The 24,225-nt window shown below is 36.3% G+C and overlaps 1 protein-coding gene across 1 annotated transcript in view; it reads left to right on the top strand.

Annotated features, from left to right (window-relative positions):
• LOC119039362 (suppression of tumorigenicity 18 protein) overlaps positions 1-24,225 on the top strand; it is a 127,435-nt gene that overhangs the window by 79,371 nt on the left and 23,839 nt on the right. Inside the window, exons 10-14 of the mRNA XM_037132081.2 lie at positions 670-863; positions 3,285-3,496; positions 11,836-12,081; positions 18,956-19,071; positions 24,163-24,225. Coding sequence (XP_036987976.2) covers positions 670-863; positions 3,285-3,496; positions 11,836-12,081; positions 18,956-19,071; positions 24,163-24,225 — 831 coding nt within the window. The remainder of the gene's footprint in view (positions 1-669; positions 864-3,284; positions 3,497-11,835; positions 12,082-18,955; positions 19,072-24,162) is intronic.

Here is a 24,225-nt window from a genome sequence, read left to right as displayed (position 1 = left end):
AAATTTAATAGCTAAAATATTGAAATACTATTTAAAATAATATTTAAATTAGCAAAGCATTTAGACTGAAGTTATCAAGACAAATGAAAAGCCTAAAAAAACCCTCACAATTCAGGACTCAATCTTCTGGTGCCTATGCTGCCTCTTTTAGGTGTTAGGTTCCTGCCAGTTCTGCTGAATGGGGCAGAGTGTTCAGTATCACTTCTGAACCCAATATAATATCTTTCCCTCACTAGATACAATCATGACTTTTCGCTGCTAACTTGATTAACAACCCTAACAAGCAGAAGAGCCACATCTTGTTAGTGCCCTAATAAGAGTTATATGGCAATTTTCTCTGAGGGGCTCAAAGTGCTAATATACATCAAATACTTGCTTCTCATTGCATCTGCATAAGATGAATGGAAGATTGTACATCTCTCTTTTGCCGATAGGAGACTCGGACACAGAAAATGAAACCTCACCTTAGCCCCCCAGAACCCAAAGTGCCTCCCTGTGTCTTATTCCTCTTGGTGCAGAGCACTCTGCTCTGTTGGCAGTTACTACAGCTCTTTCCCACAGTGAAGTGTCTCTGTGGGCACCCCCAGGTGCCACATATCTGATCTGCTTTAAATTCTGATGCTAATATGCTCACCAGTAGTTTTACCATATTTCTTTTGAACTCTTCAGAACAAGCTTGGTGAAGCAGTTAGAATTCAATTTCCGATCACAAGCCGTCACCTCTTCCAGAGCCACGATGTCGAAAGATCAAGAGAAATTTGGAAAAGTTCCATTTGATTATGCCAGCTTTGATGCACAGGTTTTTGGTAAACGCCCCCTCATACAAACAAGTCAAGGACAAAAAACGCCACCATTTCCTGAATGTAAGCTTTGAATTCTAATACTTATCCCAAAAATATGCACAATGTGTATGTGTGTGTTGGGGGAGTGTGTACTCAGATATGCTACTTACTGCTGAGAGAAGAGATAACATGTTGTACAATTAAATAAAATAACTTGATCATTATTACTGATTTTATGTGAAGTTACGTTGAATATGATGATTAGTTAATGGATGAATTATTCTACAAGTATGGTACCATTGTTGAATCTAAATATAATAATTCTAAAGAAATACTTAATGCATATTTGGCTGGGATTGGTATTAATATATTGAATACTGTGCGGAGGGGAGGGGTATGGAGGAAGGTGCAGGAGAATACAGGGGGGATAAATGGTGATGGAAGGGGACTTGACTTGGGGTTGTGAACACACAATACAGTGTACAGATGATGTGTTGTAAAAGTGTATTTCTAAAACCCATGTAATTTTATTAACCAGTGTCACCCCAATAAATTCAATAAGAAAATGAAAACTAAATAAATAAATAAATATAAATTAAAAAGCACAAATGAATACTTTTCTGTGTTTTAATAAACCTCTAATAAGAAAATATATCAAAAACTGAAATAGCTATTAAAATAATTTTGATTCATAATAAAATTATAGTAATTAATAGGTAAATTATTAAAATACTACTTAAAACATTACTTAAGTGTTCAGACTGAAAGTAGGAGAAAAAGGGAAAAGTTTAGGAAACACAATTTATAAATCAAGATATTACTAGAAAAAAATTGTGTGGCTATGGAGGTGTTTATTCACAAATAAAAAAATTTATATAGAAACATTTAAAATGTGTTAATACTGTAATGCTAACAAATCTTTATAGATGATGTAATCATAACTCAGAGATGCTATAGCATATAAAACTTGATGTTTTTACCAATGCATTTTTTAAGTTGTTTATTCTTTAATATTCTAATGAAAAGGAGAGAAAGTAAACATTGGCAATCAAACCAGGAGTGACTTTTGCATTATGGTAACTGAATCATAAGGGAATAGGTGAAGTAATTTCCCACTTTGAGTCCTGCATAGACCATGAATTTGATACAACATTCTGTAATTCTGCAGAATTCCTTTGATCTCATGCCCACTTACCTAGGCTGAGTGCTCTTAGAACACAGAATTTTGCTCTATTCTGTGATATTGATCTTGTCTTTTCAAGAACTAGAATGTTGTATAAAACCCAACAGTGGCTAAAAACAAACTTGAAAGGAGTCTGCCCATCAACAAGTACATTATACTCCAAAAGATATTTTACCTATTCATACCAAAAAATAGGTCCCGACCAACATAAATAACCACTGAAAACCTGTATTTTTTATCTGTCTATACAATTTTATGTACAGTTTCATATAGTTTTATTAAAAATATACAAAATATGATCATGTTTCATTCTGATAAAGCTAGTTGTTAAGAACAAATCTGTATACTTATATAAATGTTAGTTTATAAATGTGAAATACTCAGTGACATTTTTGTATTTTTACAGAGGGATAACATTTGGTAATGTTTCAAATTTTATTTTATGAAAAATAATAATCAAATATTTAAATTAAATAATATTTACAGTGATATAATATCTAAATGCTTTTATAAGATCCTGCATTAAACCTTGGGTGTTTTTCCCATAACCTTGAGTGATGTTTATAAACATCCAGAGTAAAGAGAACTATGTTTAATTCTATCTCTCAGCAATGCCTTGGTACCCACAACAGAAACATTAAACAGAAACTCAGCTTTGACATCTAAATTGCCTTTCTGTTCACCTTGAGAACATTTTCTCTGTCCTTTACTCATCCTACTCTACCTGAATATGCAAAATGCCAGCTCATTAAAGACTCTGCCATCTATTTAGTTCCATCTAGTTGGATGGAGAACAACTTCTACTGGTTTAGCTACAAAGCAAACCTGTGTATCAAATAATAAAAATGCAATTCCATATCTAAATATAACTTGTTATTATGAAAACAAATATTGAAAAGATATATTTTTTCCTCTACTGGAATAGTGGTCCTCACATATACACGGCTTAGAGATGTACAGGTCTTAAGCCTCTGCAGTCCCTGATGTGTCTTCTTTAGTGTGGTTTTTAATATACAATTTTTGCCACAAATGCTGCCAATGCACCTGCCCCATAACATTAGCTATGGAGGTTTTGTCATAAGAAGTATAAATATAAAAAAGTATTAGGAGAATATGCATTTTTCTCAACAACCACATCATTTGTGAACTTCTGTGAAAACCAATCTGAATAACCTTCATTTAATGTACCAGTGCATAATGGATCATGTTTTAATTTATTCTTCACATATTTTAATGCAAGAAGTTATATCTTTAAAACAAATCTATTTAATGACTAAAACTATGTACATGCAATTGCTAATCAAATCTCTTTTCAACAGCGAAGCATTTTTCAAATCCAGGGAAATTTCCTAATCGACTGCCTAGTGCAGGCGCCCACACACAGAGCCCTTGCCGTGCCAGCTCTTATAGCTATGGTCAATGTAGTGAAGACACCCACATAGCAGCAGCTGCTGCCATCCTGAACCTTTCCACCCGCTGCAGGGAAGCTGCAGACATCCTCTCCAACAAACCACAGAGCCTGCATGCCAAGGTAGGCCAGTCCAAGAGCCTGGAGGGTGGGCCAGCAACCGAACTGTGAGAATAAACTGCCTTTCATGTTCCTAACCACGTTCACTACCATGCCGCTTCCACCCCTAAAACACATCCCCTCCTTGTCTTAGGAAGAGGCTCAGAGTACATTGACAGGGATGAGCTTGGTGGGTTCATGGAGGAGTGAAAGAGTGGCTCTTCTTGAAAGTCGTATATCCAAAGTTGGGGGAAGAGTGAACAATGGAGACTGTTTTGGGAGATTTATAGCTTTCAAACCTATGTTTTTTTTGTTTGAGGAGTTTGGCACACAAGAAAAGAGGATTGCCATTAAAATCACTCTGAACAATAGAAGCTTTTTGCTGTCTGCAAATCAAAGAATGTAGGACATATTTGATTAAACAGTGACTTGTAAAATGTATGAAATTAACTCATGAAATTTTATTATTGCACATGATGACTAGCTTAAGTTGTAGCATTTTCCAAGGACACATAATAAATCCTGGACAGGTTAAATCAACAAGAGATGGTTGAGGGGGACTTAGGGCATTCAAATCCAAAATCTAATTCTGTGAAGTTTGTGAAGACCCTGAAGTTAATCATATTTCTCTAAAAACCTTGCTTTTCTGACTAACAGTGAGAAGTCCACATCCATGTTTATGATACCTTGATGAAAACGAGGAACACAGACTCTCTCTGTCCTGCCTTTTGAGGAGTTGGGTAGGCCAGGCTGCAGGGTAACAGTGACACTCCCCAGAGTGAGAGTAGGACTGTGCCTGCCATCGGTGGGAGCCCGGAAGCCCTATCTACACAAAGGGCTCGGTTAAAATAATTCACTTCCCTACCTGTATGGTTGAAGCCAGCTGAGATAAAGTGGCTTATTTGTGAAAAGGTTTTAACCCTGCTTCAAATGGAAGATGCCTTGGGTTAAACTCTTACTCCAAGGCTCAGCTGATTAAAGGGTAAAGCTCTGTTTTTCCCTTTAAGTGAATCCCCATCCCTGGTGTGGTCAGCTGCTCACCTGAGGCTGCCAGGCCTTCAGGAGAGTGGGAACACACAGTGCTGTAGAGCGTTGACAGAAGAATCAGAATTAGCTTCTGGACAAATCTGAGCCAGGTAAACCCCAGGAAGAGTTGGTGGCCAAAAATCACTCAAAAACAATGTTTAAACAAATGAGGTTCTTAAACAAAGGAAACACTTTCTCTAAAAAACTATAAAGGTATACAAATTCAGAGTAATCCAAGTCAGATATTATTTATATTCATAAATGATCTAGAGTAAATTTGTTATTAAAACCTGAATATTTTTTTTCTTCTTAAAGAGATATTCTGATATGGAGCTAGTTGGAGAAATATTAAAACATCTTTTCTTAGTGCTTTACTGTTTGTTTGTATAGGCTGTTCTATGAAAATGCCAATACCAATATTATCATCATCAATGCTGTTAAATCACTTAAGTAAATGATTCTAGGTTGAATGCTTTACATTTGCATGTGTAGATATTTTTGTCCCTTATAATTCTGACATTTATCCTTAATATACTCCATGTTCTATTCATTGCTGAAGCTAAACAGCGAGCCAACCAATGATGACTAAAGTTTGAGGGCATTATTCCTTATCAATATATGTTCTTCTCTTTTAAAAATACATTTCTGGTCAGATGAGTGAATGTTAAATTGCCTTATTTCAAAAATTCCGATGATCGACTTCCTGTGCCTGTTCTTATGCTCCTGGTGGGGGCGCCCTGTGTGCCGGTGTTGCTCTGTGGAGCAGATACGCCTGCCTGCCCAGGGACAGGGACTCAGCTGCAGACTCGGCCTCCAAACTGCCAACCAAGTCCTAACTGCAGAAGCCAAGTCATGGATGTCATGACGGAGAGGGAAGAGACAGAAAGCACACAGACTTTTAGAGTCTTTCTAACAGTTTTAAGAACCATTTCCATGAAAAAAAATCTTGTTTGGCATAGCGATTGTTAAAACAGGATAAATATGACACCTACTTTTTGCAGAATCTGTCCAGGTGCACATTTGCACACAACTCTTAACAATTTGTAGAATTCTGTTCTGAACATAGAAGAGAAACTTGTAAATTCCCAAAACTACAAAAAATGATTATTGTGGCAAAAAAAGAGAGAGAAAGCCAAAGTAATTAACCCTAAAAAATGGCCTCTGATCAACCAGTGCCCAGTGTGGGCCATTTCTATTGTCAGTGTTGTACTTTGCTCTGTGCCTTTTACCTAATATCGGACTAAGTATAAACAATCTTTCCCTTCACCCTGAATATGAGCCTGATTCTCTTTCCACTATAATATTTTTTCCTCCATGGCAGGTTGTTAGTATGTTTATTACTGGTAGCAAAAAAAAATCCATAGATCTCTTGAGTTTCCTATTTAGAAAAAAGGATGCAAACGTGTATAGTTTTTCCTTAATCTTGACTTCCATAGCCAAGCATTTAGCTATATGGCACTGTTTAAGCCCAAGTTAGATCCCATCACAGACCCTGCCTTCAAGGAGCTACCAGAGAAGCAAAACAAATAAACAAACAAACAAAAAAAAGATTGTTCCAGGTAGAGGGCTAGGTTTCCGGAAGTAATATTCCTCACGTTCAAGGGTGGCCTGGGTGGCTTTGCAGAGAACTTGAAAAGAACTTGGGTGAGAGCTAATTTCTTATTTTCCTTCTGTCTCCGCCCAGTCCTCTCTTTCACATAATCAGATTCTCTGAAGTAGCTTACAGAGCCCAATAAAAGAACAAAATTACAATCATGATATGACCTAGTCACAACCTTCTAAAAATCAAGCCTAAGGACATTAACCTTAAAATTGCCTTCATGGTCACAGAAAGATAATAGGAACAGCTTGTTTTCAGAGAGGCAAGGGAACTCTGAGTTCCTACACACTAAAAACAGTGAGGGATGATATGGATATTCTAGAGTGTTCTTTTCTTTCTGAAGTTTCTCAGCCCTGAGAGGCTAACTGACACTAAAACACTCCATTCATCATCTCCTTCCCAACACTTCACTGAGGATATCAGTGCTAACATCACTGCCAAAACTCAAGTTCATTATATCCTGAATATAGTCTTCAAAGGGATTATTCATTAAAATACAATCTGACGTGAACGTAACATATCCACACTGCCAAAACTGCCTGTATGTGTTTTAAATATCTTTTTAAAGAAACAAGTTAGGAGAAAGAAATAATATCATTTAGTAGATATCATAATACAGTGTCCAGCAGAAGTAAGGCTTGCTTGAGTGTGGTAGGGAGGGTATGTGAATGCCTCACATGGGGTGGACAGCAATTTGAACATTGCACCTAAAATGTCATAAGGTATGCTTAAGAGTGATATGGTTATGCTACAGAATTGCATGCTTGTGGTTTTGTAATAATAAAGGGTGTGTTATTTGTGCAAGACTCTGTAGTTAAAAGTAATTTTGTCTGTGGTATGAGCCCTCTTTTGATTCTAATACTTTCATTTTTTCTAAGACTTCTGTGATATCCTTCATTTTAATTTGGAATCCATATGAGTTTGCAAAGCATACATGGATCACAGCTTCAAACACCCCCTTTAGTCTGGCTACTGTTGCTACTGATCTGAGCAGAGAATCCAGTCAGAATGGGCGGCGGGCACAGAGTGAGCATCCTGGCTTGTTGAGTTTGCTGAATGCTTTCCTCCAACCCTGAGCAAGCGTGCGCCAGCACGTGTCAGAAATACTCCCCAGGTTTCTTTCTTCCCCCCACCCTCATCGACAGAGGTAGAAACACTTCACAGTCTATCTTTATCCTAATCACTGCTGCTTGCCAAGCATTCTGTTGTTTGTTTTGGTGTTTTCCCCACCTGTTCAGGCAAAGTGGCATATGTACAGCGCGCCTTAAAAGAAAACAGAAAATGACACTTGCTTGAAATGTTTAAAGTTCAAAGTCTGTTTTGTGCTTGAACAAGGCCTAGAAACCACATGATATCACATTGTCATTCTTGCTGCCTGATATCAGAAATAGCCAGGCAGCTGGCAGGACAGTTAGAATCCAAAGCAGACTTTTCTGTCACTTTACACGGTATACTGTGAGTGAAATGGTGTAAGGGACTCAGGTCAAGGATCTCAAGGAATCAATGACTAATACATGTGTAGGGAAAATAGATATTTAATAACAGACACTTTACCTCTGTATACAAAAACACAGGCAAATCCTTAGTATTAGTTGTCATTAATTGAATACCTACTAAGTACCAGGCACTATAAATAAGCACTTTGTCCACACTTATCTTTTTAAATTTTCCTATAAACTCTGTAAAGCACGTAATATTGTTTCACTTTGTAGATGGAAAAACAGTGGTACAGGCATATTAAATAATTTTTTCTTAGTGGCACAGCTATAAATGTTGGAGGTGAAATTTGAATTGATACCTGCTTCACTTCATATCTTTTTAAACATCTTGTCATTGTGTGGCATCCACACTGCTGGCCCACCCCAGTAGTTTTTACTGAGTGAGCGTGACTCTGAGTCCCAGACAAAGATTTTTAGGAAATTCTGTTTTAATTTTATACCTTTCCCAGACAAATATTTTGGGGAAATTTTGTTTTAATATTTACCTTATGGAAGACACTTCTCCACCGAATTTCATCATTCTATTTATACTGAGTACATTTTATAAGTTTATACTCTTAATGTAGTAATTTTAATACTCAGTTACTATTTTGTAAATATTAGATATTTTCTTTTTGTTGTTGTTGCTTAGTGTTAATACCCTGCCTGCTTTGGAAACATATTTCAGATAGCTTTCAGGCAGAAAAACGTACTTCCCAAACCAACACTCTGAAGTGAGAATGAAAGACCATGAGTCAGGACATGAAAGTGAGGGGCTAATTCCCGCTGAAACCTAGGCTGAGGGGCATTTCATTTTGCAGGCCATTTAGCCAAGTCAAAAAGGAAAAGATGGTGGGCAATGTATCTTGTAACTTGCCAAATAAAGGAAACAATGTTGACTTATCCTACCAATGTTTTGAAAGTTAATAATTTTGATAATCAGAACATTTAAGGTAAAAATTATGATTTTGTTGTTTTTAATTTCACCACCTTTAATGTGTAATAAAATTTTTAATTGTTGAGTGCATGTAGTATTATCTTTTGCCTGGAAAATTTTGGAGGAAATAGCCCCAAACCTATCCCCTTAACATAAGTACAATCATTTCTGTATTTTCTTTTTTTCTTCTTCTTCTTCAGGAAACAAATTTCTGTCTATTTTTCCTACTTGTAAGCATAGTGGAAATGCCACGCAGTTTCCCACTTTCAGTGTTGGGTGATGTGTCCTTTCCATGTTGTGACAAAATCCTCATAATTATTATTTTACTGGTCACATAATATGTCATTAAATGCATGCAGCATAATTTCAGTAATCATTTCTCTGTTGGTGGACAACTGAGGCACTTCTTATTTTATAGTACAGATAGCAATTATAATGAATAATTACCTCAATTCTCAGTTTAATAATTTATAGCACATTTATTAAATTACCTTTTACTACAAAATTCTCATGTATATAAAATAAGCTCCTTGGAGGCAGAAACAATGTATTTTTTCAGTTTTATTTTTTCCAAAATAGAGTGGCTTGGAAATATTAAATGCTTTATCAACAACTTAACGAATGAATAATAAATCATAGGTAACATCTATAGCTTGAAAGTATCTGGTGTGGATAGATGGTCTTTAATGTGCTGCAGAGCTGGAAAGTGCATGGACAGCATTAGCCTTACACCTGCCCTCACTCACTAAAATGTAAACTTGATAATGAAAATACGGATCCCAAAGAGTACTTTGAGAAATCAGAACATTTTGATTTCTGGGGCTCCATTTCAGCCGTAGAGCTATTTTCTTCTCCTTCTATGGCCTCCTCCTTCACACACACCCCCCCCCTCATTTTTTATCCTGCCATTTGGATTTTCAAGCACTGGAGAGAAGTGATGTCTATCAATACTGCTGTCAATAAAAACCCATGCAGTAAACGTGCGATCCACCCATCTATGGGCAGAAAGGGACCCTTCTCTGGAACTGTGTGTAATTGTTGAATGCATCTGTGCTCTCACTTAAAGCCCATCTGTACCCTGTTACCCAAACGTGCTCCCTCCCAGTGAAGTCAGGTGCCGGGAGCAGCCGGATGGGGCTTAGGCTATAGAAAAGTAACTCTTTTAAACATTAGGAGTAATTTTTTTTCAATCAGCACATAATTACTCAAGATGTATACTCATAGCAACTCTAATTTTTAAAAATTTACTATTTGGAACTTTTTTCTGTAAAAATGAACATATATATTAGTATTGTCTTAGAATAATTGATATTTTTCAGCAAGATCAAATCTGCAGTATTTATGGGTTTTGTACTGTAAAACTCTGCAGCCCAGTCACATGGCTTCTTTTTCCTGAGCCATCTGTCACAGAGGTCTGGAGTTTTATGTGAATATTGGTTGTGCATTCTTAACCCAAGTTTTTATTTTTTTATGAGAAATGTCAGCAACTACGGTATTCAGCATTTCACTTTACATTGGTTATTAAACTTGATTACTATAGCTCTGTTTCATTGCTACAGTTACACATCAGCTATGAAGCCAATAACTGGTTTGATATGCTCCTGACAGAATGGATTGTTATATCAAGGAGAGAGCACATGGCACTGATATGGTTAATATCTTGGATTTTTGTAACTAAGGTTTATTAATGCTGGTATAAAAATGTATTTGATATTATACAGATGGCATAAGATGTTGTGGTTACTAAGTTATTATCCCGGATAAGCTGTATGGTCAAATTCAGGGCTTAAAACTATCACAGGAGATTAAACTATGTACTAAAAAAGGACAGAAAGATATGGCCAAAGCATCTCAGTACAAACATATTAGGCGTGTATTTGCCTCCCACAAATAATATAAAGCATATTTATTTCATACTGAGAGACTGAAAATAGGGACTTCGCAGTTTAAACAAGCAAACACTAGAGGTGCTTTTATTTTCCAAATCAGGAACAAGCAGTGAGTGAGCAGTGAGCACAGCTACTGTGGCCCACACCTCAGAGGCAGCTCTTGTGCAGGGATGGGCTGTTGGGGGGGATGAAGGCACAGTGTAAGAGGGGAGTTAAAATAAATCTGGGAAGTAACTGACTACCACATACGTTAGGAATGTTGCTAACATATTCAAGGATGACTCCTGCTTTGCCAGCCTAAAGGACAATGTGTAGAGAAGTTATCCAGACGTTATATATGAATTGACAGATGATGGCAAAAATACCAGAAAGGTATTCATTTGATCTACTTAGGAAAATGACAAGCATGTTACCCCAAATTCTGCGAGTTATTTGCCTGGCAATTTTCATAGTTTCTGAAGTCCTAGAGACCATCCTATGGCATGCAACCTGCAGAATATCCCCAAAACATGCACCATTTGTTGGCACATGAACCTTAAAACCCAAACAAAAAAAACTTAGCCAAAGTATCCCAAAAGTAAATGTTAGGATATTAGTTTTAGGTTTTATACTAACTATCTGGAAAATAATTACCTATATTCTGGAGTTTGTTTTTTAATTACAGATCAGCTTTATTTCTAAACATTTTATTTCCTTTCTTCTGCTTCCATACACTATAAATAGTGTCTTTTTTTAAATTTTTAATTGTTGTTCAAGTACAGTTTTCTGCCTGTTCCCCCCTTTCTAAAGTTTTTTTGATAGAAGTTAAACCCCATGCAGTCATTCAGGCAGCTACAACCTAAAGGCCCCCAGAGTGAATTATGGTTTGCATGTCTGCTACCTCCAAACTGCCTCCCACAATTTAACAAAGCCTTTATGGTTCAAGTAACCCAGGGTAAAATGTTATTTTTATATTCATTTTACATTCCAATAAAAATTCTCTTCCAGCTGGCTATTTTTGCATATTTCTCATGTTCGATTAATATTGTGATTTTGGGGCAGGGGAATGTTGTGCCTTTTTAGAAAGTCAAGCATTAATGCTTTAATTGAGGAATCGGGAGTGATAATCTGTAGACTAGGAAGAAAGATTTAAAGCTAAAACTTCAAAATATATTATCACAGGTGTAGACATACAGTTAGTATTTGAAACATCTTATTTGTATTAGGCTTACTTTGTTTAAACCCAGAAACACGAAGCTCATTAATGGGGTTGCTTTTAAAAGTCTGCCTAAGAACTGAACATTAACTAACACAAATTAGAAAGATTTAGACTAGATTTAAAATCAGATACACTTACGTAAAAGCTTGCATTTAAAATTATCCCTTAAAAGCCCACATGGCTAGGGTATAACTGCAAACTGCCTAAATGTTTTTCTCTTTCCTATGTGTACCAGGGAGCCGAGATAGAAGTGGATGAAAATGGCACATTGGATTTAAGCATGAAAAAAAATCGAATCCTGGACAAAGCAGTACCCTTAACTTCCTCTAACACTTCTAATCCAACTCCTTCCTCTTCTCCATTCAAAACAAGCAGCATTTTGGTCAATGCAGCGTTCTATCAGGCTCTCTGTGATCAAGAGGGCTGGGATGCTCCTATCAACTATAGCAAAACTCATGGGAAGACAGAGGAGGAGAAAGAGGTATTATTTTAATATGTCGATAAATTTAAGATAGCATGAATAGAGAGTATTATTAGCTTTTTCCTCCTAAATTATTTTTTTTGCATTTCTGTTTAGTTAATACATTATTCTGCACCTTGTTTTAGATTTTGATAAAGTGATCATTTGAAATTTCAGAGGAAATTTATAAATGAATCCACCTTTTACTGTCACTTGCCTAAAATAATCTGTTATTATTGTGAATTTTATTGCCATTATGGCTACAATTGTTTGCAATGCACACAAGATTATATTATCCCTTTAGATTCAGCTGCCTGTAGGGAACAATGTATCACTCAACAAGGAAATGCCAGCTTACAAATTCTTTCTGAAACAGAAAATAGAAGACAAAATCAACAGGGACAAATAAGAATCATGTCAAAATTTTTTTTTCAAATTTATTTACTTGGTTTGTGAAGGAACTGTGTTAGCAAAACTGTGTAACAGTCATCCTCCTCTATCAACGGTTTTTGCATCCACAGATTCAACAGCCGTGGGTTGAAAATACTCAGAAAAAAGTTACATTGTTGCTTACATGTGCTGTATAGTTAAACCTACAATGATTGCCTGTGTACTGAACATGTATGTTTTTCCTTGTTATCCACTATACGATACAGCATCACAAGAATTTACATGGTATTTACATATTTAGGTATTATAAGTAATGTAGAGATGATTTAAAGTATATAAGAGGTTGTATGTAGGTTATATGCAAATGCAATTCCATTTTATATAAGGGATTTGGCCTCAGTGGATTTTGTTATTGAAGAGGGTCCTGGAACCAATCCCCTGAAGACACAGAGGCACAACTGTATAGGGTCATCACTAAGGTGTTGGATCAAAACTGTTGGGTGACTGAATAGTCTCAATCCCAAAGTCAAGGAGATGCATTTACGTATTTGGTTATCTTGGAGGTGTTTTTGCTCCTGAAAGCCAGATGTTGTGACTGTACAGAAATTCATGTAGCCTTCATCTCCATAGTTTGAGCCACCTGGCTTGGCCTGATTAGCATGACTTAGTGTCATTCAAAAAAATTCATGGACAGAACCCTCTGTGGTTTAGATTCTATATCATTGCAAATGTGACCCTAATTATTATAGTAAGTGATTCTTTTTTTCTCTTTTTGTCAGGAAAATTATTGATACTTGCCACTTTACATGTTTAGAGAACTGAAATAGCCACCTTTTTCAGCTTTTTGAAGTTCAGAGACTTTGGGGGAAGACTAATTTGATTTCAGCATATGCTTTAACATCTCAGAGCATAAGTCAACATAAACAGCAGTGATCACAAGATTATCTGGTTTGCAGTTCTCCTCTCCCTCCTTCCTCCCCCCTTCTCCCCCTCCCTCATTCTCTTCCTCTTTCCTCCCTCCCTTCCTTCCTTCCTTCCTTCCTTCCTTCCTTCCTTCCTTCCTTCCTTCCGTTCTTCCTCCCTGGAGCACATGGTCACTGGCAGTAACCTCTATGTCCAGGCAGAAAGATGGGTCCTGAGGATGCAGCACCACAGGTTACTTCCTTCTGCCACGTGTGCACTCAGTCTCGTAGAGGACTGACATGTAACCAATTACACTGATAAACAGAGCATGAGTGGGCACACAAAGTAGAAAAGAAGAAATGGCCTACACTATGTGGCATAGTTGGGGATAGGTTCCTGGACAAGTCCCCCCAGGACACAAGGTCTGCTCTGTGTCACCAGCACACACACCATCACAAGAAAAAAAATGGAAAATTTCTACACCAGCCCCTTCTGATTAGATTCTGTCATACTGGTCTTAGTGACTTTATTCTGCTTGGCCTTTAAATTTTTACCTTAAGTATTGAGGGATGGTCTTACTTAGTCTATCATAATTGTATTTTAGAAAAACCATCTTTTGAAACATATTTTTGACTTTGATAAATATAAAACTGACACCTGAAAAGTATAAAAAGCTGGTTTACCTCAAGCAATGACAACAAACTGACAAATGTGTTCCTTCCCTCCACCACATTCTCCCTGCCGCTTCAGGCTGGTGCACAAGAACAGAAGTTACGCTTAGCGGGGTTCCATCTATTTTTATAACCCAGAAATCTGTTGATGTTCATATTAACTGATCTAGCACAATCACGATGAGATCAAAATTGTTAATTCAATCCCAGTCCATTCAAGTCAGTTTTAGAAAAGGGGGGGTAGGGTTGCTCCCGAATTCACAAGTCTGCTTACTCTCTAGCCAGTCGATTGCTGATGGGACTATGGTATGTCCCACCCCACCTCACTAATGGAAATCCTGATCTGAGTTAAAAGATCTGTTGTTGGCAGTTCAGTAAAAGTCATATGTCACATGAAGCCCAGTGCTTTGCAAAATAAGCATGAATGAATCCTTATTCTTGGATGAATCCTGCTAGGATAAAGGATCTCAAGGCCATGTGCGGGTGGGGCCCGGGCTTTCTGTCCTCATCCTTGTGACTGTGTTTTAAATGGGCCGTAGTCAAAGTGCAGTCAGACATATGAGTGTAGTCCTGTGTCATAATGAAGCAAATTTTGGACAAGTGGGTCTTGTGTTGTTTGACCCCGGTTATAATTCTGTGTCCCCAGCAATAAGGACAACATTTTACCCTTTGTATTCTGAGAAACACCTCCCATTTTGTGTACTTAATATCTCAGGGACCCCCTTGGCTACACTTCCTATCACTTGATCAGAAAATGAGGTCTTTATAACAAATATTTTATCTTTCCAATATCATTTTTGCATAATTCCAAAAAGCATGGGGATTCATCTTCACAGCTTTATGGATTTAATAGAAGTATATTCTTATCTAAGACTTATATATCTATCTATAACCATGTTTTATTTTCTGGCAAATTCAGAAATTTGCATGGGCGGGGATGGACTTATTTAGAATAGATTTCTGTTCTTTTCAGAATGGTTTGCTTACTTCAGGTTTGATAGTACAGACTTACTGGTACAGTTTGCAGCCTACCATATTTTGCTGTGTGTAATGCACACTATTTTGCCCAAATATTTGAGAGTAAAAATGAGGATGTGCATTATACATGGGTAGTATATAAAATACCCTATATCTGTTCCTTTGCTTTGTATTATTTGTTACGTAATATTTCATGTACCATATTATGTTAAAAAATAAATGCTAAAATTCCTTTATAATACAAAAAACAAGTATCTAAATATAAATAAATAAAAATCAAATTAAAAAATTAAAATGAAAGATTTTTTTCCTGAAAATTTGGGCCACAAACATTGCATTATACATGGCAAAATATGGTAAATAATATAAAAGCTGGAATTTAGAAAGTGTGTAGAAATACAGTGTCACTAAGAATAAGGAAAAATGAACTTGGAGATGCTGAGTGAGTTCTTAGAGTCAAAGTTCTGCCTGAGGTATAAGTTGACACAATACTTTTTAAGTTTAATGCTTATCGCCACAGTTACCGGTCATGGGTGACTTGTGTTCATTCTGTGAAGTGCTTCTGCATCATTGTAACTCCAGAGGACGTTTTTCTCACCTTTTGTTCTTTGTTTCTTCATCCATGCTTAGGTAATCAACTAATAGAAAGTATTTTTTATAGCCTGCTCTGAATCTTGAAAATGAGAAGTATGATATTTGATAGGTATCATTTTGAAAGAGTAGATTGCATTCAGTGTCCTCATGGCAAAGTTATCAGAGGCATACCACGTTTAGTAAAAATAAAGACGGGCAAGATTATTATAAAAAATTTTAGAGGAGAAAGTTGAGGCTCAAGGGGGTACAGTTGTTGCTCCTTGGTCATGTAGAAAAAAGAGAAACAAAAAAACATATATACCAAAAATGAAGACAACTGCAGAATATTGAAAAAATAGAAAGAAAATTTTAAAAAAGAGAATAATGAAGAAACTGTATATGGCAAGGTTAGTGAAGGCAACAGTGAACTACAGTACCGCTCAGAATAGCAAGACCCAGATTTGCAAGATGTGACCATACAAGTTAAAGGGACTTATTTATGTTTGTCGTTTCCAATGAGCTTCACTGGGTCGCTGCTCACGGCCCAGGTGATGTACTGAAGACTGGCTTGTGGCCCTTTTCTGCTCCCACATCCCCATCCTTCCCATGGCCACCACCACCACCTCCCCACCCCCACCCACGTGACACATATACATGCTTACACACAACCAGAAATTGACACGTATACATGTATACACACAACCATTATTTCTAATTCATTGTTATCTAGTTCATATGCACAACAGTCGCTTAATTTTGGTAGTAATTTTCAGAAAATATTGTCTGTCTCTCTCAGTAAAATAGCCTGTCCAGATGCCCCCTAAAAAAAAAATCCTGAATCTGGAAAAAACTCAAAATATCTCAAAAGGAAAGTACTGAGAAATAACTAGGGCTGTCAGTTTCATTCAACTGTCAGTTCTCCAAAGATTTCAGGGCTTAAAATGTTAAAAGTGCCAGATGCTATTATCTGTTATTCATGTTACCATTATGTTCTGGTCTTTACTGAAATCAATATAAACTTCCATCTGTACATTGGAGGAATTTCACTGAACCCATGTACTCTCTAAAAACACACATACAGGCCACATTGTCTCTTGTATACCCATAGGATAACTTTTTTTCACAATAGTATTTTTGAAAATAAAATATTTTATAATACTTAATGTTACTTTATATTTCAAAAAATCTTATAAATATTACCTTATATTTTACTAAGTCTTAAAGAATTTATCTAATATAAAATGCTGCTATAAAAATTAAGAATGTTCTTAGCAATGACCACCTGTATTTTAATACCTATGCTCTCTACAAGTGTTTTAGGGGCAGTATGCTGAGCAATTATTTTATAATGCAATTGCATACATAAGAGTCCATAGTTTTTAAAAGACATTAAAAAATACTTAAAAAGTCATACCCAATAAAATAGTCTTGTTAGATAATCACTACATATTACTATATCAAATTAAATGATACATATTCTGGATTATTATTTTGTATTCATTTTAGTCAAATAACAAACTCTCATAACCTATTTTCTTTTAAAGTCTCTCATTCCCTCACTTTCTATAATGTACAGATTCAGCAGTCAGACAATAGTTGATGACCTTTACATACTTGTCTCCAAATTTACATGTCTTCTTAGAGATACTTGGTTCTCAATTCTCTTTATGAAAAAAATAATAAACTGCCTTTTTTTTACTTTATGCCATTTTTGTGGAAAATTCAACATCTAAATGGAAAAACAAAGACTATTTCACATTGGGACTTAATACTGGACTTAGCATTTCTATCTACTTTCCAAAAACCAAGACCATTTGTGAGCATAAATAATAGAAAATACTAGCTAGGCTGAATCCAGATAACACGATATGGAATGGATGGTTATATTATTAGCTTTCAGTGAGTTTTGTAATTAGGAGTTGCTTCACTTTAGGCATTCACACTGTAAAACTTCAAAAGGATGAGCATCATTCATCTATTTTGCTTCAGAGTCCATGGAAGCAGCCACTAAAATAGCACTTCTCTCTGTATTTTAGTAGGCAAGTATTATTGCATACCCATTTCTCTTTATTTTTAAATGGCGTTTGTTATCTGCTGCCATTTTCAAACACTTGCCAACAAAATGGGAAACTTAGCACTGTAAATAATATAAAGAAAAAAATTGTGCCAAAACAGATTTTATTAATTTGTTCTGAAGATAATCTTACTTGAGATATTTTACCAATATTGTTACACTGTATGGTCTTATGTAAATAATTGATTGAATTCTTATCCAAGTCATTAGTGAAAGAAAATGTATTTGCCTTTATAACTGAGATCAAGGTCTAGTATTATTTTTTAATCAGAAAAATTCAGGAATTTTGTTTTTCCTTTGTCTTTGAATGCAGACTCAGATTATTTAAATTACATTTTTCATTATATTTTATATTCACTTGATTTTAATAAAATTTGCCTTACAAATTTGAAATAGTTTTATCACTTTATTTAAATCACTACTTTGAGAATTAGAATATAGTTTTCTGCATCAACTAGTCTGAATTTAATATTAAATCCAGAAAGTATTGTATTTACCAGATATAAATTAATTATGTGCTTGAGAAAAACCATCATTAGTTTTCTGTAATATAATATATCAGGTGGTAAATCAATATTTTGTAAGGATTGCTGAGAGTTTCTTACAAATTCAAGATTAGTTTAAGCTTCAAAGAAGGACATGAAAATCAGTGATAATACAACAAGAAATTCCATCCAGTAAGTAAAAGCCAACCAATTTAGTGCAAAAAAGTAAATGAACAAAACTAAAAAGGGATGTAAGAATTAAAGCCATTTTTAGGAAAATCTAACTAAATGCCTAAATACTATGAACTCAGTTATTATATATTCAAACAAATAATTTAAATCTTAATTATTTATATATTAGAAGGAACATTCTGTTAAATTTACTTCTTTTTCCATTTAAAATTTTTGTGATTATTTTTGCAATATATCTTCTGTTTTACTAATGACTGCTGAATATATAAAGAACTAGTCACATATTCTTTAGAAAATATTTATTATATAACAAAGCCTGAACTACATTAAAATATTAATTACTGGATTCTATAAATGCCCCTGTAGTTATATATTTGACAAAATGTTAATTTTTAAAGGTATCTCCATGAATTTTAATTTCTCATTTTTCACCAAGGATAAATGTACAAAACAATTGGGATGTAGCCTTATACACATTATTTATTTTATGTACAAATCCTATGAGGAATTTTAGCTGAGTTTTTAAGCCAAAACTCATATTTGACATTGATGTACATTTTCAAATACAGCTGTCTTGCCAGGATTCACTAATGCCTTCTGTGCTCTGTGTTTGTTTTTTTTTTCTCTAGAAAGACCCAGTGAACTCTTCTGAAAATTTAGAGGAAAAGAAGTTTCTTGGAGAGGCCTCCATACCAAGCCCTAAACCCAAGCTCCATGCAAGAGATCTCAAAAAAGAACTAATCACGTAAGTGATTGAAAGTAGCACATTCTGTGAGATTCTGGAAATAAGACTCAAGGTTATAATTTTGAATAATAATACCTTGGCTTATATAGTTGACTTTAGGAATGTTTTAGGGCAATTTCAACCATTTGATAGTTAAATGTTCTATATATACCTAAACGTATGTGTAGAACTAAGAACATTATGGAAAAAGTCTACTTGACGTGGTCTTATACTGAGAATTAAAAGTGTAATTGATTATAAAATGCAATATAAAGCAACTAGAAATGTTTACATTTTCATCAGTTCTTACTCTGAGATCCATTGACTTTAGAGGATCCAAGTCAGGCCTTTAGGTGTATACAAACCTTTTCAAACTTAAAGCAGATCACTATTTGGGTAAGAGAGTTCATGTTATTCATCACATCCTCAAAGGGTCCTGTGATTCAGAAGAATTTAAAGACCGGGGCACCTAATGGCAGTAAGCACTGGTTAAAACAACCACCGAGTTCTGAAACAGAGGGTCAGGACACTGAGCAGGACTGGGCTTGTGGAGCAGAAGGCCCTGAGCTGAGCCCTGAGGGCCAGCTGAACCTGGCAAGGGGAGCGTGTAGGCACGCACTCCAGCAGCGTCACAGCCCTGAGAAGAGTGGTCTGGTGGCAGGTTTTACCTGAACAAGCCACAAGGTGTTTGAACAGAAAAACGAACTAATTATATAGTATTTTGGGGACAGTGGTGTGCAAAACTATGCTGAGACTGGATGCACTTGGGGCTGTGTGTAGTCAGGAAGATCATCTAAAATGTTGATGTAGAGATTCAGATGACATGTTGAGGGAAAAAGTGTAGAAGGAAAAGGACAGAATGGTTAGCACAGGACTGGAGGACACATTCTGCTAGGACCTGAGAGGAGAAAAGGAATACAGAAATGAGTTTACTTAGAAGAGAGCTAAGAGAATAATTGTCATGGGAGCTAAATGCTGAGGAAATTCTAAAACTGGGTATTTGATATTACCAGATGCCAGCAGAAGTACAAAGAGGTTAAACTGGAAAAGGCAGGACAAATCTTTAGAAAAGAATCTCATAAAATAATGGAGGCCCGCCAGTAGGTGGCATGTGGAGGCAGGAAAAGAAAGTCAGAGAGGTTTGCGTTGCCAGAACAGTGCAGGTGACACCCCCAAATTACTGCAGCGGTAACAACTAAGTCTATGGACTTAGCTCAGTTCACACATCCTTATTGTATTAACCCTGAAGCTCTGACTGTTGGTTGCTAGGATTTTAGAGTGTGATTCATACAAGTTCCTTGCAGATATGAGTTTATCTGGGCCATTGCCAGGACAGGAGGCCTTCTTGAGTTCCTTCTGCACCTGAGCTTTGAGCTTCCCAGCCATTGCACAGTGGAGGTAGAGATAGCAAGGACTACATTAGTGGGAAGGGGGCAAGGGGTAGAGGGGAGGAAGTCAATTCAGGCACAGATGAGGCAGGAATCTTAGCATTTTCCCTTTATATCCACAGCACATATGTCATTCTGGCTGGGTTATGTTTTACGTCAGTGAGTGAGTGAGTGAAATGCAAGAAATATTTTCCCTGTTTAAATGATTAAATATTAAAGTATATTCATACCCAGGTATATTTAAAGATGACAATTTCTGAAGGTTCCTAGCAAAGAGTAACCCTTCCACTTAGGTCCCATCATCACCCCTCTCTCTTCTGTATCCTGCATAAAAAATGTTTAAACTTTTCCAATATATTTTAAACCCTCTAGTGGGCCAGCTACAACCCAACCTCCTGTCTCCCCTTCCTTTGACAGCAAGATTCCTCAAGAAGATTGTTGCTACTGTGTGACTCATTTTGTCTCCTAAATCTTCCCCAGACAGGTTTTCACTCATTGCTCCACCAAAACCATCTTAAGTTCTCTGGGGAACTCCCATGTGGATGTTGGTTCTTGGTCCTCTCTGACATATTTGATGCCGCAGGATTTGATCAAGCTGATCACTTCCACCTCCTAATCCACTTTCTACACTGAGCTTGTAGGACACCACATCTGGACTTTTTTACCACTTTTCCTGTTACCCCTTCATAGACTCTTGTGCAACCTCTAAAGATGGGAATTCGTCTCTGAGCTCAGTCCTGGAACCTCTTCTCTCCCCTATCTACACACATTCCTCCAGGTTCTCAGGGTTTGAACCATCGCTACACTGAGGACTCCCAGGCTGGCAATACCAGTAGTGATGTGACCACTGGACTCATTTCCAAAAGCTCACGTGGGCAGTGAGCTCTCCCCATCCCGCAGCACCCTCCCCCTCCACCAGCTACCCTCTTCTCTCTGCCTTTCCCCTAAAGCTTCAGGACCTCACAGTTTCTGGTTCCTCTGCCAAGAATGCTCTTCCTGCAGATCTTTGCATGCCCTTTCCCCTTCCCTCAGCTCCTATCTCAGCTGTCACTCAGCTGAGCGGTATTCATGGCTACTGTAGTCCCCTTCCCCACCCCAGCCCTGATTCCTCCGTTTCCATATATTTTTTCCTTCAGCACTTATTACTAGCTAACATACTTATACATTTTGCTTCACCTGTATTCTCTCTTGTCTAGTGGGGGAGTCTGCCTCCCCCACTAGAATGGAGACTCCCTGAAGACAAGGGCGAGCTTCTTTTGTCCATTTTCTTATCTTCCATGTTCTCCCTGTTGGCACATATTTTCTGTGCTGCCTTATTTCCCTAACTGCATGGATAGTGACTCAGAATCAGGGAGCACATCTCAACTGCTATTGACCAGACAGGGTTATGGATTTTTGTTTCCACAAATTACTTTGAGTATCTTGAAAAATGGAAATTTTTCTTTTTAAGGTAGATTTTTGGAAATAGAATCATTCCAAAGTAAATATAGTATACAAGGTAATAACTAACCTACATTACTATTTGAGACAGAAAAAAAATCAGCGTGCTTATTTTATACTGGGTAATTCTTATTGGTGTAAATGGAAATACAAACAAGGAAGGATTCTAAAAAGTTTTGAACAATTTTGAGAATATATCTATGAATTCTTAGAAAATTAACACTCTAGAGCTTTCATGTTTCTCACCTCATTTTATAGACAGGTGAGTGCTTCAATGGCTAGAAACCACTTATACGTATCTGTGTTGACATACTGGTTTTGTGAAAGTCTCCCACCTCTACAGTTTCACCTTGTCCTTCTTATGTTTTATGTCTCTAACACATAAACAAATGTACCTCAATTACTTTCTAAAAACTGTTTGGCTGAAATAGGATTTTTTATGTCAATAAGCATAAATTTGCTTAAAGTTTAAATGTACTTACTAAGGGAACTACCTAATTTCCCTTCTCTAATTTTGATATTTTTACTTGCAAACCTTCTCAGCATATTGGCAAATGTTATTGTATAAGATTTTTTCACTGGAGATTTGTAATTAAAGCCAGCTCTCAGAATCAGAAACAGAATCTTTTCCCAATACAACATCACTCCCAATTCTTTCTTTATTGCTTGACCTATCTATACCACAAAACATAAAAAAATGGATCAGTAGATAATTAAGTGTATACTTTATTATTATATTTACTAAGTAATTTATAGCTGACTAGTGTAAAAATGATTAGCGCTTCTTTACCTTTCCTGGCAGTATTAATAGTAGTACTTTCAAAATAGAAATAAAGTAACTGCAATGCTGTCTTGAACACTAGGTGGCGATGTGTTTACAAAGTGGGAATTCACAAAGAATTGTAAGGTATCTCCCACCCTCTGGTATTCCATTTGTATAATATTCAGAAAAAGATTATTTCTCTTTTGAAACAATAGAGAAACAATAGGTGGGTGAATGACACTTGCAAGACAACTCTGTACAAATGTTAATTATTGTTCATTTTTTCTTTACTTGTTTACATATTGTAGTATAGCTTCCACACTTTCCCTTCTGATATCCCATCTAGGAAAGCCATGGGGTAAGAGTTAGATCATTCTTTTTGGATCGAGCCCTGAAAAATCAAACTTCTCTCTGAGAGATGGAAATGTTCTAACTCTTACAGTTTCTTTAGGTTACCTGAAAATGATTGGAAGATAGCTCACAGGAAAAAAAAACCTGGAAGGTGACATTTCAGAAAATCTTGAATGTTGTTGATCTCCCCCTAAATGTCCCTTCAAAAGGATTAATTGTGCATTCTGCACATGTGGCTAAGCCTTCCCTTTAGTCAGGATATCAGAAAAAACAGAAGCACGATGACGTAGATTCTTCCTCTGACTATTAACACCGCCACAAATAGCGCTGAGTAGGCTGAGGTCAATCTGCTTACTCCAATTTAACAACGTTTGAGCGGCATCAAAGGAAAATAAATGACTGAGATACTGAGGAACTTATTAACTCTGGATGTAAAACAGTGCAGAATAACGATCCAGTTAGCTTATTTTAAAAACACACAGAAGATGCACAGAATGCGACCAGCTTCTGAAATAAAGTGCACAGACACAGACTCTGAGCTTTGGCAGGTGCCCTGACAGCTTATTGCTTAGGTTAATTGTCAATTAGCAATTGTGTTTATTGGGTTCAAGATTTGAATGAAACCGATCACAAGCTTTTTAACTAAACTTCTTCCTGTCGGCAATATTCTCATCTAAAATGTCAGTTTACATTTTTCTTATTTTTCAGATGCTTTCTAAAATGTTTATGAAGTTACTATGTTGCCTGTCTCTTAAGACACTAACAAAAATTCCTGTCTGAAATCTGTTATATAATTGGAGATGGTATTCCTAAGAGCCTCTATCATAATCCATAGGCTTATAATATTTATTATAGTAACACACTTTTGAAGAAATAAAATGCCATTGATTATTGACTCACAGAATCACTACAACATGTATTTTAACATCACTTTCCTACATTATTTGAATCAGAAATTAGATGTGGTGCTGAGAGCTAATAAGATCATGCCAGTTTTCTTTTAGTATACTCGTTCTTATGTAACATACATCTTTGGTTCAGGAGCTTCTACATGTCCTATACTGTGTTAGCTGAAAAAGAGAAGCTACCTTGTGGCAAATCAGACAGAACAAGCGAATCCATAAAATGTATTTGACTCTAATTACATTTTACTTGTTGTTGTTGACCCAGCTGTCCAACCCCAGGATGTGATGGCAGTGGCCATGTCACAGGAAACTATGCATCCCATCGCAG

This window comes from Artibeus jamaicensis, unplaced genomic scaffold (genome assembly GCF_021234435.1).
Source record: "Artibeus jamaicensis isolate MK-2021 breed Jamaican fruit bat unplaced genomic scaffold, CSHL_Jam_final scaffold_916, whole genome shotgun sequence".
Classification (NCBI taxonomy): Eukaryota; Metazoa; Chordata; class Mammalia; order Chiroptera; family Phyllostomidae; genus Artibeus; species Artibeus jamaicensis.
The sequence above is the reverse complement of the archived record's forward strand: the minus strand, read 5'-3'. Positions and strand labels throughout refer to the sequence as shown.